This window comes from Agelaius tricolor, unplaced genomic scaffold (genome assembly GCF_023055355.1).
Source record: "Agelaius tricolor isolate 1412-34295 unplaced genomic scaffold, bAgeTri1.0.p SCAF_11, whole genome shotgun sequence".
Classification (NCBI taxonomy): Eukaryota; Metazoa; Chordata; class Aves; order Passeriformes; family Icteridae; genus Agelaius; species Agelaius tricolor.
This window is the reverse complement of record NW_027269271.1, coordinates 10,587,692-10,603,803: the sequence shown is the minus strand read 5'-3', so window position 1 is coordinate 10,603,803 and position 16,112 is coordinate 10,587,692. Positions and strand designations below refer to the sequence as shown.

The 16,112-nt window shown below is 38.1% G+C and overlaps 1 protein-coding gene across 10 annotated transcripts in view; it reads left to right on the top strand.

Annotated features, from left to right (window-relative positions):
* The window catches only part of NTNG1 (netrin G1), a 147,300-nt gene that overhangs the window by 92,032 nt on the left and 39,156 nt on the right, over nucleotides 1–16,112 (top strand). For all 10 annotated transcript variants that reach the window (XM_071436100.1, XM_071436097.1, XM_071436096.1 and 7 more), the window contains exon 5: nucleotides 6,948–6,974. In XM_071436100.1, the coding sequence (XP_071292201.1) occupies nucleotides 6,948–6,974 (27 nt within the window). The remainder of the gene's footprint in view (nucleotides 1–6,947; nucleotides 6,975–16,112) is intronic.

Here is a 16,112-nt window from a genome sequence, read left to right as displayed (position 1 = left end):
CCTCGCTCTCTCAAAGTTAAATATTACTGCAGTGGATTTTTTTTTATCCTTTTCCTTCTCAACAAGCATGTTGAGTTTCAGTCCAGAAGTGGTTCTCTGATAACTACTTCTTGAATTGTGTCCTATGCACTGCTTCAGAACTAAATCAGCTTCTCTTCTTGTGGGTTGTCTAATTCTTTGGTACAAGCAGCAATCATTTATGGTATGTAAATCTTCGTTTCTTTTGCCACTTCCTGATTTAAGGCTGTATGTGTTGGAGCATATGAAGTTTTACATTACTGTGTAAACTCTCTGCACAGCCAGTGTAATTTCACTTAACTTGTTGCCTTTATGTCCCCATCTCCATCGTGTGATCAGCAGTGCAGCCCTGGTGTTGTACTCTCCCTAGTCAGGTGTGGATTCTGAAATAGTTCCTGGAACGTGTTGCTAGAAATAACCTCCCTTCATATATTACTTCAGTTCTCTGGGGCACTTTGTATAATCCAGTAATACAGTGTTCCTTTGATACTTCTCCTTCCTCTAATTTTCAAAGACCATCTTTTTCATCTAATACCAAATTATTTAAAAATTTAAATATATTTGAAGTTTACATGAATATGCTTAAATAAGATACAGTTAAAAATAGCGGTATAAATGAAACACTCTGAAATTTTTTTTTCTTCTTTCCACAAAATAAAAATATACTCTTTCATGAGATTCTCTGAATTTGTGAAATTTGTTCAGATTCAACAAGAAGCTTAATGACTATTTCCAAATCTTTCTCAGCTGGAACTTCTTTTATTTCCATTGCTCAGTTTTTGCCGTTTTTTGTGGCCAATAAGACTTTATCATACCTTTTCAAGCTACACTCCTGAAACAGAAGACCATTGCAGATTATTCTGTAGTCATAGTGGAAACCTTGACTCAAAGCTGTTTTCTTTATCCATTTATCTCTTCACCATTTTAAGTCACCCTGAGTTCTTCAGGAGAATGCAAAACATATTTCCATGCTTTACCTGTGAAAGACAGCAAGTACTCTGTTGTTTACTGGCACTAACAATATTTCTCCATTTGTCTCCACACAGCATTTATTTTATATTTCAACTCTATCTTATTGACTATTTTGTGATTACATTCATTCCCTTGTGCTGCCACATTCTATAGATGGTTTTTTCTGCAATATGTTTTGACACACAAAGTGAACTTATTGAATTTCTCTCTACTTGGTATTACAGGATAGCTTTTCTCCTCAGCAGTTGTGTGTGTCTGACAGCACTAGCCCTTTTCTTCCTCTCATTGTTTAGATCATCTTTGGCACTTAGGTTCTTTGCTCCATCAGACAGAGCTGTCTCAGACTGCACTGAGCTGCCCTGCATCAAAGTCTGCTCACTTTGTGTCAGTCCCTTCACCACCAATAACCTTTATCAAAAGTGCCCCACACTCAGCAGAACTCCCTCCCAGCCGTTACACAACTTTCATAATTCATTGTTCAACATGAAACGAAGGATTGACCAGGACATGGGAAACATTGGTGGTTCTTTTCACTCAAGAGTCAGGCAGACAATCTCAGTTTACCAAATCTCTCCTGCAGTGGGTCCCCCTCCCATGGTACAGCCTCTGTCTCAGCAGCACAGCCTTAAACCTCTCTGAAAGGCAAAAGACTTACAAGGCATCCATGCAGCACAGCTGCCACAGAAACAGTTTCTGGCAAAACTTATGGCACCTCCAGAAGTGCACTGGTATTACCCTCACTGATGTTCAGTTTTCCTCATAAATACTTGCTGGCACAAAGCCATCCTGAAGGACCAGCATAAATGAAGTTGTCCAAGAAATGGGACTTTTTAGTCAGGAATCCAGGTAACAAGGATCCCTCTAACTGAAAGAATCACACATCCCGCTTTCCAGTCAAAGCAGACTCATAAACTAGACAGTGTCCCATTTTCTAAGGGCCCATTCTCCCAAGTACCTGGAAGTTTTCCAGTGTCTTCTTTATGACTTGATTTGAAGGAATGTGACACTTATATTGAAGTTACAAAATTTTGCTCCTTGATGCTTTTGACAATGTGTTTCAAAGAGAAAAAGGAAGATATCAATCAATAAGTTACAAAACAGCAAAGCTTCATATTGCTCCTATTTTATATTTATATTACATACTAATATTAGTCCATGAAGCTTACAGAAGGTATAAAGCCACAGGAACATGTCACACAGAAGGCTGGGAAACAGTGTGAGGACAAAACTGCAGTGTATCAAGAGCATTCAGGTAAACAGGAGTGTCAGGAAAAACTGCAAAATCTGCAACTGATAAACTCATTTTCCTTCAACTGGGTATCCAGTGCAATAGCCAGCAAAACATTGCAGGTACCTACCTAAAAACAATACATTATAAATAACATGCTGTATTTTTTTTAAAATAGGGCTTGAAAAATTATCCTTCAGCACTCTACCCTCTTGCATGACCCTGCTGAGCTGGTTGTTTGTGCTGGCTGTGGTGACATCTGTTGCTGGGAAATGAATTGTTTCTGTATGTCACTCGTTTCAAACAACTCTGGTTTTGCCATATACAGTGAAAAGGTGAAATGAAAGAGACTTCTGGTCCTTTAGCAGCAGCAGCATGGAAAGGCAAAGTGTCTGTTTTAAGATATTCAAAGTGCTAAAAATAGTCTGAGTTTCAGACTTTTCAAAGTTTCTAATATTCTATCAATAAATTACGATTACTTGAAAAAGAAAATCTTTTGATCTCACCGGGTGTTTCCTAGGCAGAGTTTTCAATACTGGTTTGGACTCACTAAAACATAACATGAAGAAGTCCAAATTTTAAAAGATGTTACCCAATAAAACAATAGCTATTTCCTCTGTCCCATTTATTTCTGGTGATATTGCTTGGGAAAGCAGAGATGAGGGATAACAAACTTCATCAAAACAGTTCCTTTGCTATGAATTCAATCTATACAGAGGAACAATGGAAAAATTAACAGTAGCAGGAGTTCTGGGGCTCTTGCAATGAAACAAGATGAAATTTCCAAAGAATTTTCTTTCACTGTGTGTAATCCTTTGTCTGACTACAGGTTTAACAACCCATGAAAAGTTTACTCCTATGATCATAATGATCATCCCTTTGAGGGATTACAAGACACCAGTATCATCGAGCTTCTCAGGGCTTTAAATTGCTAGAGAATTCAGAAGTTCTGAAATTGATGCTGAGCATCTGATATTGCAATCATTCCTCAATGGAAGAGCTGCAAAGGAAAGAAAGATTCACTGCAGGGAGTGCTGTCATGCTGCAGGGCAGATATTCTAGCAAAAGATCGGATGAGGCATTAACATCCCTGCTCTGACTCTGCTATGAAAAGCTCTGTATTTTGTTCCTGTTTAAGAGTCCTGCCAGAAGCACATGCAGGCATTGACAATGGAGGTGCTAAGAGAGTCTGCAGGGTATGACCTGCCCTGACACTGGAAGCAGCAGTGTGGTCCTTCTCACCGAAAGCTTGATCTATTTCTTTGTGTTAAGGATTTCACACTGACACAAACTAGAGACAGAATCAAAAACTTGCTTTCTTCGCTAGCATCTGATTTGCTTTTTTCTTCATCTCAATAACCAATTCCATGGTAGCTAAGAGCTAAAACAACCCATTTCTGGAAGTAGGGGAAATGAGAAAATTACAGGGCAGATGCAGAAGATCATACGAAAGGAAAACAACAGATTTTTTTCCTCTCAAGTAATGCATATATATTTAGATGCACTTACAGTGAACATGTAATATACCAAACCACCGCCCTCAAGTCAAGTCAAAAATAATAAATAGTATTAGTGACTTTTTCCTGCAATATTTGCAATTTCAGGGGCAGTACCAACCTCTGAACTTATTCGCATGCTTTACTTGGTGTCCCTTCACTATAAATCTATTACCATTAATAACCATCCCAGTGATTTCAACTGGAAGATAATTTAGGCTGAACATTGCTTTGGTTTAACAACTGAATAGATGTTAATTGAATCCCTTTTTGTACCTTGTTCAATAGAATTGTCCATCAAAGGAGGCCTGATCCTTCATCTCTCTAACCTGTCCCCATCACTTCACTGCTGCAGAGTACTCGCAGATTTCAGTACAAGGCTGACTGGAAACGATCCACACCATGTAACAGACCAGGTTCAAGCCAAGGGCCAGCAGTGGTGGGATGACCCCACAGCCTGTTGTCCCCAGCAGTGGTGGGATGACCATGCAGCCTGTGGGTGTCCCCAGCAGTGCAGGGATGACCCCACAGCCTGTTGTCCCCAGCAGTGGTGGGATGACCCCACAGCCTGTGGGTGTCCCCAGCAGTGCAGGGATGACCCCACAGCCTGTTGTCCCCAGCAGTGGTGGGATGACCCTGCAGCCTGTGGGTGTCCCCAGCAGTGCAGGGATGACCCCGCAGCCTGTGGGTGTCCCCAGCAGTGGTGGGATGACCCCACAGTCCCCAGCAGTGGTGGGATGACCCCACAGCTTGTGGGTGTCCCCAGCAGTGGTGGGATGACCCCACAGTCCCCAGCAGCGGTGGCACAGGCAGAACCCTGCGCTCAGGCCCTTGCCTGCCTCCACATGGACAGAGAGGGAGAGCACAATCACACCTCCTGTGCCTGATTACCTAAGGACTTGCAGCAAATCCAGCTCAGCTGAATTCAAGAGCTAGCCTCAATATGTAACTCCAGATCTCACACAAACACTCCTTCTAAGAATAATTTCCCCATCATATGTGCAGTTTTCACAGAGTGTTAATAGATCCTGCTTCGTGGCCCTACATAACCAGCTCCTTTCCAGACAAACTCAGAAGTGTCATTCTCACTCTCTTTAGTAAGAAGGGCATAAAGTAGTGCACTGTCAAGGCCAGTCACCTCACACAGGAATACCTGGTAGTACAAAAACCAGTCTGGTTACAGAACACCACACCAGCTAAGAAACTCTGTACAGAAATAGCAAAACAGCTTTTGAAACAGAACCTGAAGATATCTTTGCAAGGTTAATACAGAGCCCTCAGGCTAGCAGGCATCTTGTGTTCATTATTCTCTGCCCAGGAAGCATTTATCACTATGAGTTCATTGAAAATTTTGAAGTACGATAATATGAGGCAAGCAGACTTGCAGGAAAACCTCTTCCTTTGCTACAATCTGTTCAGGAGAGAAAGGAAAGGATATTTGTATGTGTGTGTAGGAGACAGAGAGGTTTGAGGCGGGGGAGTATACCCAGAGGAAATACAAATACCATTTCACAGCACAAGTGTGAGTGCAAGAACACAGTTTTTGTCTTTTATCTAATATTTGTGTAGGTTCCATATGTGTATAAAGGAAAGCTAATCCTGCTAATTTAAATCAGCTACAATGACTTGCAAAACTTGAAACAAGCTGCTATTGAAACTTCAAGGAAAAATATTTGAAAATTGATTGTCTTTTTGACATGTAAAATAAGGGGATAGATGTTCTCTTTAATTATCTTAGCCAAAAAAAAGCACTTTTTGTTACTATTGGAACTGTGACCACATTGTTTTATTATGTTGATATTTGCATTTAGCTTTCAGTACCTCATGGTGCTAAAATTTTGGAAAATACACGTTAATCTCAGCAGAAGTAGAAATAATTAAGTTTGCAAACAGCATCTGAGTGTGGGGCTGGGTGAGCAGCAGGTGCTGTCCATGGTGCTCTGCCAGACCACAGCTTCCATAGGCTATGAAACCCAGGAGCTGCAATTCTGATATGTGTCCCAGGATTGATGTGGGGAAACATAAGAAGTCTGGCTTTGGTCCCCATTCTGCAAATTCTCTTACTTCAGCATTGTCTTAGCCATGCCACAAGTGAGGATTTTTCCCAGCTTGACTCTGCAACCTTGCTTACATTGAATATCATTAATTCTCAAGACATTCCTTCACTTAATTGCAGAGTGAGGTCCATGCCATCTCTGAGTAAGGCAGAACTTTAGGATAGATGTTGAAAGAAGTGTAGCAGATGTTTAATGGAGAAACAGACAGATTTCTGCTAGAAAATGCATGCCACAAAAACAATAAAACTTTAAAAAGGCAAATTGTATTTAAGGAAGAGGATGCAAATACCCAGGATTTCAATACTGATCTGCAGTTTCTGACTAACCCAAGTGATGAGCCACAGTCCCATTAACAATGGCATTTAATCTTAAGAAAATGGCATTTCAGGAAAGATTTCATATCCATAGTTTTGTGCTACACACAAAGCCTAGCTTTCAGGGCAGACCTGACAAGAAGCTAGTTCTTGAGATTGCATTATACAGCATGAGATCTCACACTGCTTATCCAGTGAAGGAGTTTTACTCCTTAACAGCCCCACCTCTTATGGTAAATTTCACCTGTCTCTGGAATGGTTTCCTTGCATTAATTCGGTTAAGGAATTGAAATGAACACAGGAAAAAAAATAAATCAATGAGAGGCTTAATCAATATGGCCAACCTACTGCATTAGATTGTTTCACCCAATTACATTTCTTTTACATAGCTTAATTTAGATAACTGTCAGGTAAAAGAGGGAAAAATAGTTCTATACAATTAATGCAACAGAAGGTACCAACTGATTTAAGCAGCTGGCCAAAGCAGTTAGCAATGCATCTATCCCTTGGTTAAATTACTCTCCTGGATCTGCATAATACATGCATGACTGATATTTTTATCTAGAGCATTAAACCTAATGGCTGGTTAGTTGAAATACAAAACTGTTCTGAACAAATTCATGAAGTTCAGAGAGCTGGTATAGATCCCATCTGTCAATGCATTTTAGTGGTCCCTGCAGCCCCACACTGCAAAATCTAAAAGACTGCATTTAGAAAGGACTGGGCACATAATGGCAGATGCTTGAGTTTAACTATGTATTGATAAAGTATTCTAAAGATGTTTTCAGAATCTTAGGTGTAATAGCTCACCCAGCTATAGCAAACAGCTAACTACACTTCTTTGTGTTTTCTTTCTCTGCAGGTATACCCAGTATTTCCAGTATTGGTAGTAAGTAATAAAACCAGTATTGTTCTGCATTGTCATTCAGCTTCATGGATCTGATTTCCCAACATCCCTTTCTGGTGTAGATAATGTTTCTCTGACAGCATGCCCTGTGGTGCAGGGGCTGTTTATTGGCCTTCCTCTCTGGCATTAACATGTAACTGTTGTTACGTGGTCAGAGACAATGTCACTCCTTACATCTGCATTCAGCCCCGGATTTTCTGATCGATTCTTGTCAGCAGATGAGCACCGAGTCCTATAAAACTAGTGTGACACAAAGAATTAAGACACTTTTGCTGAGAAAATATTTGTTGAGCATTTTGAAGAAAAGTGTTTGCTAATAACAGAAGCATAGGACCAATAATTTTCATGTATGTATATGTGTGTGTAAATTCAAAGAGCAAATGGAAAAGTTTATAAATGGAATAGCTTTCATTTCTATGAAGTAGATTAGCAAATGCAGCGTATCTGCTGGAATCTGCATTAACTCTAGCAGGCTTTGAACTCGGCTTTACTCCACAAAATAAATAGAATTGTGTTCCTTCACAGAAAAATGCTTTCCTGTATGTAATCAAAGTACCAAAATGCAACTCAAACTATACCAAAACCATGACACCATTACATAAAGAACTACTTATCAATGAAACAGATGATTACTTAAACAAAACACGTGGAGAGACCAAGTGCACAGCAGCTGAGCTGTGAGCCTCGGCTGAGCTCCACAGCTGAGGAGTGCACACAGTCATGGCACGTTAGTTAATTGCCAATAAAGCAGGGAGGGAGAAATGGGATCCTGCTGTGGCTCAAGGAAAGAATATTCCCCACAGCCTTAGCTTTGCAGATAGTTTGGGCACAACTTGCATAATACAGGAGAATCACAGTTATAAAATACCACCATTGTTAAATGCAATTTGCCATACCTGATACCCAAGTGAGAAGTTTTTAACAATTTGGGTAAAACTGTCTCACTTCTTATGATGCAGGGCCAGGACTATCAATTTTTAATCAATTCAGTTTACTTAAGCTGATGAATAGCACTGATTTGTTAAGCTCTAGACAGGCAAGTTAAATGCCATCATAACTATCTCCCTTGCAAGTGCAAGCAGCATTAGCAGCTGAATGCCACAGCATCTGTTTTCTGCTTTAAATAGAAAAACAGCATCAATGACAATAATGTGCAAATGAAAGCCTTCAATCTTAATAATGTCATTTGCCTGCTCTAGTGTCTGCTCTGGTATTTGCACGCCTGCAGATTCATAGTGATGTGCTATTTTCAAAACTTTGTGTTTATACATATATACTTTACAAAAAAAATTAACTCAATGACAGAGAATAAGTTTATGTCACCATTCTCAGAAATATTCCTGCCATTAATAACAGAAATGGGATGAATGGGAAATAGTTCTTTGGAGTTTGATTGTGCTATAGTTTCTTAGTACTACTCTGTTGCATGGTCTATATGGTTGTGTTTTCACTTCATCCTCCATACAGCCTTCGTCACCACATCTACCATTTCTGAGCATCAGCAGATGTTGGCCTTTGAAAACTTAATAGGGAAACTCAAATACCTTTTGAACTATGGTGAGCTGAAAGGATGCATTGTTGACCTCTTTGTATTTTACACTGGGATGATTAGTACAGTTTATTTATTACAGACAGAGAAAATTCTGTTTAACATTCTATAGGAAATACAAGAGTTTATGCAAATCTGTGTTTTATCTTTAGTCTGCTGTTAATGTCTTGGGATAATATGTGGTAGAATTCAACATGTTTCTTTGCCTACCTGAAAGGGGTGAAGTATGAGCATCTCTTCATGAGCACAAGTAAATACTGATACTCTGCTTGCTTTTTCCATGTGATTTTTCTTAAATATCTCAGGGGAGAAATAAGTCTACTTGCTTAATGTTCTGAACACCTCTCCTATAACATAGGAATAGCAGAATTTTTGTTAAACAAGGATAGAATCCATAAATTTATCCTGTTCTCAAATAGAATTTAACAGAAGTCCAATTAACACACAAAACCAAACAAGATTAATTAGTTGTGGCTGCTTTAATGGATTCTGCATGATTTTTGTTTTGTCCATGCTAACACAGTATTTGTTTTCATATCAGCAGAGTTTTTCCCCAACTGGGGGCAGGAAGTTACTCTCAGGAGATACAGTTTGGGTTTCATTTTACTGGCAGCAAACACCTACAGGGGGGTATTGGCTTTTGTGTGCTCCCAGCTTTTTCTAGCTTATAAAGAGGATGGGGTTGGGGCAGGGGGTTAGAAACACTAAATTTCCAGCATGCAAAGAAGATGCCCACCTCAAGCAATGCTCATTTAACACTTTTTTGAGACTGCAATGAAAGCCAGCAAAGAATAACATTTATTCACCTGTGTGCACATATATGTACTATTCTCTATTTTCCTTTTTTTTTACCTCAAAGGATTTTGTATTAAAGCAGGTTAGCACTAAAATTTGAACACAAAATTAACAGTGGTCATTAGTAAACATCCTTTCTGATCATCTAGAAGAAAACAAAGCAAACAAAAAAAAAAAAAACCCAGAGCTTTCCCATTAAGGTCATTTGTACCTGCTGTTGTCTATCAGTTGAATAATAGGTTCTCTGATCATTTCCAGCATTCCTGATTGCAGTGCTGGCTCTTTCAGCATTTTTCAGCCATGTCTGAAAAAATACTGGTGAAAGTGTTAGCAATTAATGAGTCCCAAAACCATTTCATAATTTTAATCAATACTTATATACAGTATTTAAATATTCTGAAAACTGCATTATTTTACTTGCTAAAATAATGATTGTACAATTTTACATAGACCAGTGCATCAAAATGTTCATTATTGTGACCAAATACCAGCATTACTAATCTGTACATGTATGCCTTCAAAAAGTTGAGTCTTCTAAACTATTGCTTCTTTTTTTTTGCAAAGCATAACTCCACTAATTATGCTAAACAGTTTGTTATAGAGGGTATAATTAGATAAAGGAGAAGATAGACATGATGTGCAAATAGCTCTGTGTGGGCGATTATCACCTTAAAGCCTGCTGCTGGCAGATGAGTCAGAGTTTAGAGACAGACCATGCACCCAAGTGCAAGATGCAATCACAATAACCAAACAGTATTTTCTGCTTTGTTCTCTATGTTTTTGTTCTTCCTTATAGTCAATTTTAAATTAAGATAACTTTTTTTAAATGATAATGAATGCAAGATGAAGTAGTAAAAAAAAAAAAAAAAAAAGACTGAGTAGGCACTTTCTTATTTTATTGTTTTCTTAACCTTGAAAAATCTCATAGGTATTTTTCTGGAGCTAAAATAGTGTCTGGATGGGGGTAGCTTTATTTGTTTTTCACATTTGTAATGAAATTCTAATGTGGTAAATATATATCTTAAAAGGTGGTGAGAGCAAATACAAGTGGATTTTTTTTTCTTTTTTAATAACAACACAAAGTATTTTGGACCTGATTTTGCCCTTTTGCAGTAACCAAGAAGTTCTCTTATTAAATCTTCAGTCGTGTGAGCAAAGCCATTACCATGCCAAGCTATAGACTAGAGTCTATACCCAACACGTCATAAACATGCATAACTAGGTTGTACATTACTTTTCTATCATTATTTGAGGTCAGGTTTACAGAAAGCTGTACTGTTGAGGGACCATTAAGATATTTATCTCCCTAAAACATTCAAATATTGTCTTAAGACTGTATCTATTATTTTGGACATATAAGCAAAATATTCTCTTCAATTTAATTTCATACAAATCTGACCTTCTTATAAATAATATTGTTAATCAGGCTTCCAGTCTAAGGCAATCACCTTATCTGGATAACTGATTATAATATCAAGCCAGTAGTTGTTTTCCCTCCTTTAATGCTTTGAAGATCTTGAAATCTTTTGCTTTAAAAATTCGATTTTACACTATATTAAAACATTACTGAGCTGAAAGAAAGTACAAACGGCCTTTGTGGTATGATGTGCTCACTTGAATACTGGATCTGAGAGAAATTTACATTCCAAATCATTCCGTTAGGGATAGTTGTACCTGGTAGGAGTCCCAACAAAGCCAGTTTGCTGCTCTACAGCTAGGGTGTGACCCCTGAAGGGGAGGGAGCAGAACTGAGCCCAGCACAGAGCAGGAACTGCCTCTTGGCTAAAATTGCTGTGACAGATATAAATAAATCAAGTGATTTCAAGGGCAGGGTCAGAAAGCACCAGTGCTGCCCCAGGGAGCACTGCCAGGTCCTTGGGTGGGATTTGGGGGAGCCTTTGTTTCAGCTTTGGTTTTGCCAGATCCACCAATTTTAACAGATAAGAAGAGCTGTGCTCAGCAGTGTCAGACACAGCCACTTGCAGTTTAGAGTTGTTTCTCACTCCTCTTTCCAGTTTTCTACCATCATCTTGAGTTAGTTTAAATCAGTCTATCAATCACAGAGTGTTTTCAATGCTTTTTGATGTGCTGCAAATATATAGAGAACTACTCAGTTCATAGTTATCTTTCTTTTAACCATTAATAAATAATCCAGTGATAGGATACTCTAGAAAATAAGATGGCAATATTCCAATATGTACCATGGTACCCATGCAAAACACATGGCACTTGCAATATGCAAGTTGAGCTCAGTTACTCAGGGAAGTTTATAGAGAGTAGAGATGACCCAAAACGTTACTTTAAAATCTAATTATCTATAAAACTTGGGGAGAAATTGCCAGGAAAAAATGCATTTCTGTGTTACCCTCTCATTGTTTTCTTTCTGTTCCTTAAGACATGTAATCTGTTTATTTCACTGACTAAAGCAAAGAATGAGGTTTCCAAATCAGCATAGTGATTTTAAAAAACAAATCTTGATTTACTATTCATCAGTTGTGAATTACTGTACAGTAATTCCAGGTGATCAGACAATTTTATTTTTATAGGAAAAAGCAGAACCAGTCCAAATAAAAAATAACAACACAGCCCCTGCAAACTATCAACAAAGTAATTCTTCTTTTCATGACAGGGTACCTAAATGTTTCATTCCAAAAATACTGGCATTCATTGTGCACTTCTATAAACATTTTAATGGAAATACTTAAAATTGAAGAATTCCCTCAGCCCTCACTATTTGAGAATCAGCCAAAAATTTGTTCAAATCAGTGGTATATTTTTTCTGATATCTGAAGGTTTCCAGAGATGGATCCTTGGATTTTTTTTAATCCTCTGAAAAGATCACTTTCTTTTTACTCTGCAAGTGGACACATAAAGGACTAATTACATTTAAATTCTTCCAACAGTTAAAAAAGCTGTTATGGCTGAGGAGCTACCATAAAACAACCACATCTTCACATTTATGCAGAATTCTCCTTTCTTCAAAGGAACAGGTATGAAACTTCCTACATTGCTCCAAGAAAGATTGCCTAATATTGGCCTACAATTTTTTTAACTTAATAAAGGGTTGATAAAAAAAATCAGCATTTCTCTCTTCAGTGATTTAGATTTTACAGTTTAATGAAAGTGCAAATTTTATGTGAGGCAGATTACCATAGCTTCCAAAAGGCCAAAGGAGGTAGAAATGCTGTAACAATGACATGATGATTGCAAGAAATGGTGGAATACAACCTGATATAAACACACTTGATTACTCCAGCAGCTACTAAATCTGCCAGTGATTTCAGTGAGCATTATTTCTTAAAAATCCTAATTTTTTTGTTCAATATTAGCACCTAAAACAACTGTAATAAGTCCACTGTCCTCAGCAGGCATCTATAATTGAGAACAGATATTTACTGCTGCCTACTCATAGTTTAAAATAGGTAGCAGCAAGGCCAGCTTTCTGTGGCTAGAGACGTGAAGTTCTACTGAATCATTAAGTTTATACTGATACATTTTTAATTTTTTTTTAATGGAAAGAAAGTTAGAAAACATCTTAATCAGCATATCCCACTGGGGTTCCTTATTGTTATTAAAAATTAAATTAATAATGATAGTTGCCAACACAAGTGCTCCCTGTCTGCCACTAGTGATCATTATTTAAGACTTAGAGATTTATGGGTAGTAATTTCCAGCAGCTGCACTGTCTGTGGGCTGGGCCTGCAGGATCACTTGAGGAGGGGATCAGGCACTGTTGGCTGCGGAGTGCAGGTGCACAGGCAGCAGCAGAGAATTCTGTGCTCCATCACCTCTGCCCTCATCCCTGAGCAGGGACAGCCCCTCTCTCTGGGAATACACTTTCCTTTTACTGCCAGCTCAGTACTTGGTTGGAGTGAGAAACCAACAAAATGCCCATTAATTTCTGCCAAGATCGTGACAGGTTTTTTTCATGTGCAGCTGTCGGGTTGGAATTAGGCTGAAACTCCCCATTCATTTCCTTTATTTCCCCCATTTGAAGCCATGATAGAGCCCATGGTGCAGACTGTACTTCCAGTGAATATTTGAGACAGATTTTCTTCATTTACTATTGGAAGTAGTTCTGATACAGAATGTCAGGGAGGAAATAAATAAAAAAAGATTGGGAGGAGAAAAAGGAAATTATCATACATCTAATAAATATAATGCAGTAAGTTTTTCCTTACTTCATGAAAATTAAATTTTTTTCAGTCGTTACTTTCTACATATAATTGGCTTTGGAACAATAGTAACTAAAAATGCAAAAATATCCAATGCAAATTTAAAATGTCATATCTGATTTTTTGCTCAGTCACATAGCTTGCATACCTCCACTCTTAAAGATGCCTACAGTAGCATCACTTTTAAATAATAACACTCAAACATACATTTAGAAACTCTCTTTCACATTTCTTAGCCTTGTTTGCCCAGAATAACTGTCATGGAATATTCTACAGTAGATTGAAATAGCACATCTTATAGACGACCTACCCCAAGATTCATTTATTATTCTGGTAAATAATTACGCTAATTACAAAATGCAGTTTCCAGGCATGGAACTGTTCTGGAAAAGATTGGTTTATCTAGTCAACTCCTCTATAAATAAAGCCCTTGGTGGTAATCACCAAGGACTAGAAATATTTTCACAGGTTGCTGTGAAAGAATAACTAGCTGCTAAATGAATCTTCCCAGTGTCTGTTCAAGGGATGACTCATCTGCTCCAATGTACATGTGGGAATGACATCCAGCATTCTTGGACTTGGACTTCCCACCTACCTTTTCAGATAAAGCATTTTAAGTCATTGCCATTAAAAAACCATTGAAAGATACAAAGAAAGACCTTTATCAAGAAGCCTGTAATCCTGATAGAAATACAGGCCATGAATAAAGGATATGAGTAAAAGATTTCCTCTTAACCAAAGATTGAAAAAAGAACATTGACAGGAGCATTAAGTCTAAGGAGCATTAACCACATTACCAAGCAGCAGCTGGTTTCAGCTGGATATGACCCTCAACAACCTCATCTGACTTTAAAGTTGACCCTGCCATGAGCAAACTGTGGAAATAAATGACCTCCAGAAGTCCCTTCTAATATGTTTATAATTATCAGTAATAACCAGTAATAATCACTAGTAATAATACTTAAATGGTAATCTCCAGGCACCGTAAACTCCAACTTTATTGTTTTGGGTGCCCATTAAGAAACTCAGTTCAGTGTTATCTAATTTAGAGGGTCAGGGAATTTTTAATTATTTTGCAGTAAGTCACAACCTCCATTTTAAGTAAGTTTGCTAAAACAAGCACAGATTTATAGCATTTATAGAATTTCTAAAAAATATGTAAATATAATTTTTTCTGCATTACAAGGAATGATATTACTTAGAAAAATCATGATCAGGATAAATTATATATTAAATATTACTGATTATATCAGTTTGATTATGTAAAGTATCTGATTTACTATCTAGGACCTACAGTTTATGAAATGACAAATTCCAGAGGGTTAGTCCTAAGGCATTACAAAGTTCTTTGACACCATTAATTTTACCTTTGATAATACCTAGGCCTTTTCAGTTGAAGACCAATATACATATGAATTTTTATAGCAGGTGTGCCACACTGTACTCAACAACACAAGTAGGATATTGGAAGCTCCAGTCTGAAATGTTACCGGTTTTCTGCAACAACTCTGATGCTGCACAATGGCTAAAAGAAAAAAAAGGCTCAGGAGACAGCAGGACAACATAGTCCATAATGATTGCTTTTCCTTTTTTAACTCCTGATTTTTATGTTATGCCTAATGTCCAGTCACTTTTAAATGTTTAGGTCAAGTCTAAGTGTTCCTAAATCAACCAAAATTTGACAGGGAATTAACTGCAAGTAATTTGTCAGTGAGTGCCTGATGAGGAGGAAGGTGGTCTGTCAGGTGTTTGTGTGTCAGTGGAGTGGTGAGGATTACCACAGCACCTCACTAGGGACAGCTTGGAGATCCTTCTTGTCATCCACTCTGACTGGGGCACTTGCGCTTCCTATGTGTGGGAATTGGTGGATCTGACCTGTAGAGGCAGGTTAATGTCAGTCAATATGTAGACTCTTGGAGAATCTACCAAACTGGTTCCATTTTTCTTTCCTCTGTTTTCTGGATTGATAAGGAAAAAGCACAAAAATGCAAGAATCTGATGTAATTATGTGATTGAATTACAACTTGACCCATTCAATTGCAGAAGACTGCCTAACAGCAAATGGCACAGTGCAGGTCCCCATCCTTTCCTTTCATTGTTCTTTGTGTGGAGGACTTTAGGGACAAAGGCTGATGAGACCCTTAAGAAGAATTCTGTTTGGTTCAGACAAGACACAACCACTGCAGTACTCAGAAAATATTATAAAAACATGGTCCAAGTCTAATATTTAAAGCTAGGCAGGTGGCAACAGAGGAACAAGTTTTTTTTCCTTCCCCAGAACCCCATCCCCTTCACTTTCAGCTCCAAGACCCAGCACCAGTCTGCTAAGGGTTGTCATTCCTCACTTCCCCAGCCCCAGAACATATTAATCAAAGGAGATGAAGATCTAAAGAGACACAGCTAATTCTACTGCTCACACAAAATGCTTCATGCAAGTAACACATTTTGTAGAACTTATAAGAAACTTAGATATTTAACATTATGACAAAAAAAATCGAGCTGTAAAATATATCAGCAGACATATCAGATGATAGGAAATAGATGAAACGCACAAAAGTGTGAGAGCCAAAGAAGAGGCCCACTCTACTGGTAAATATATTT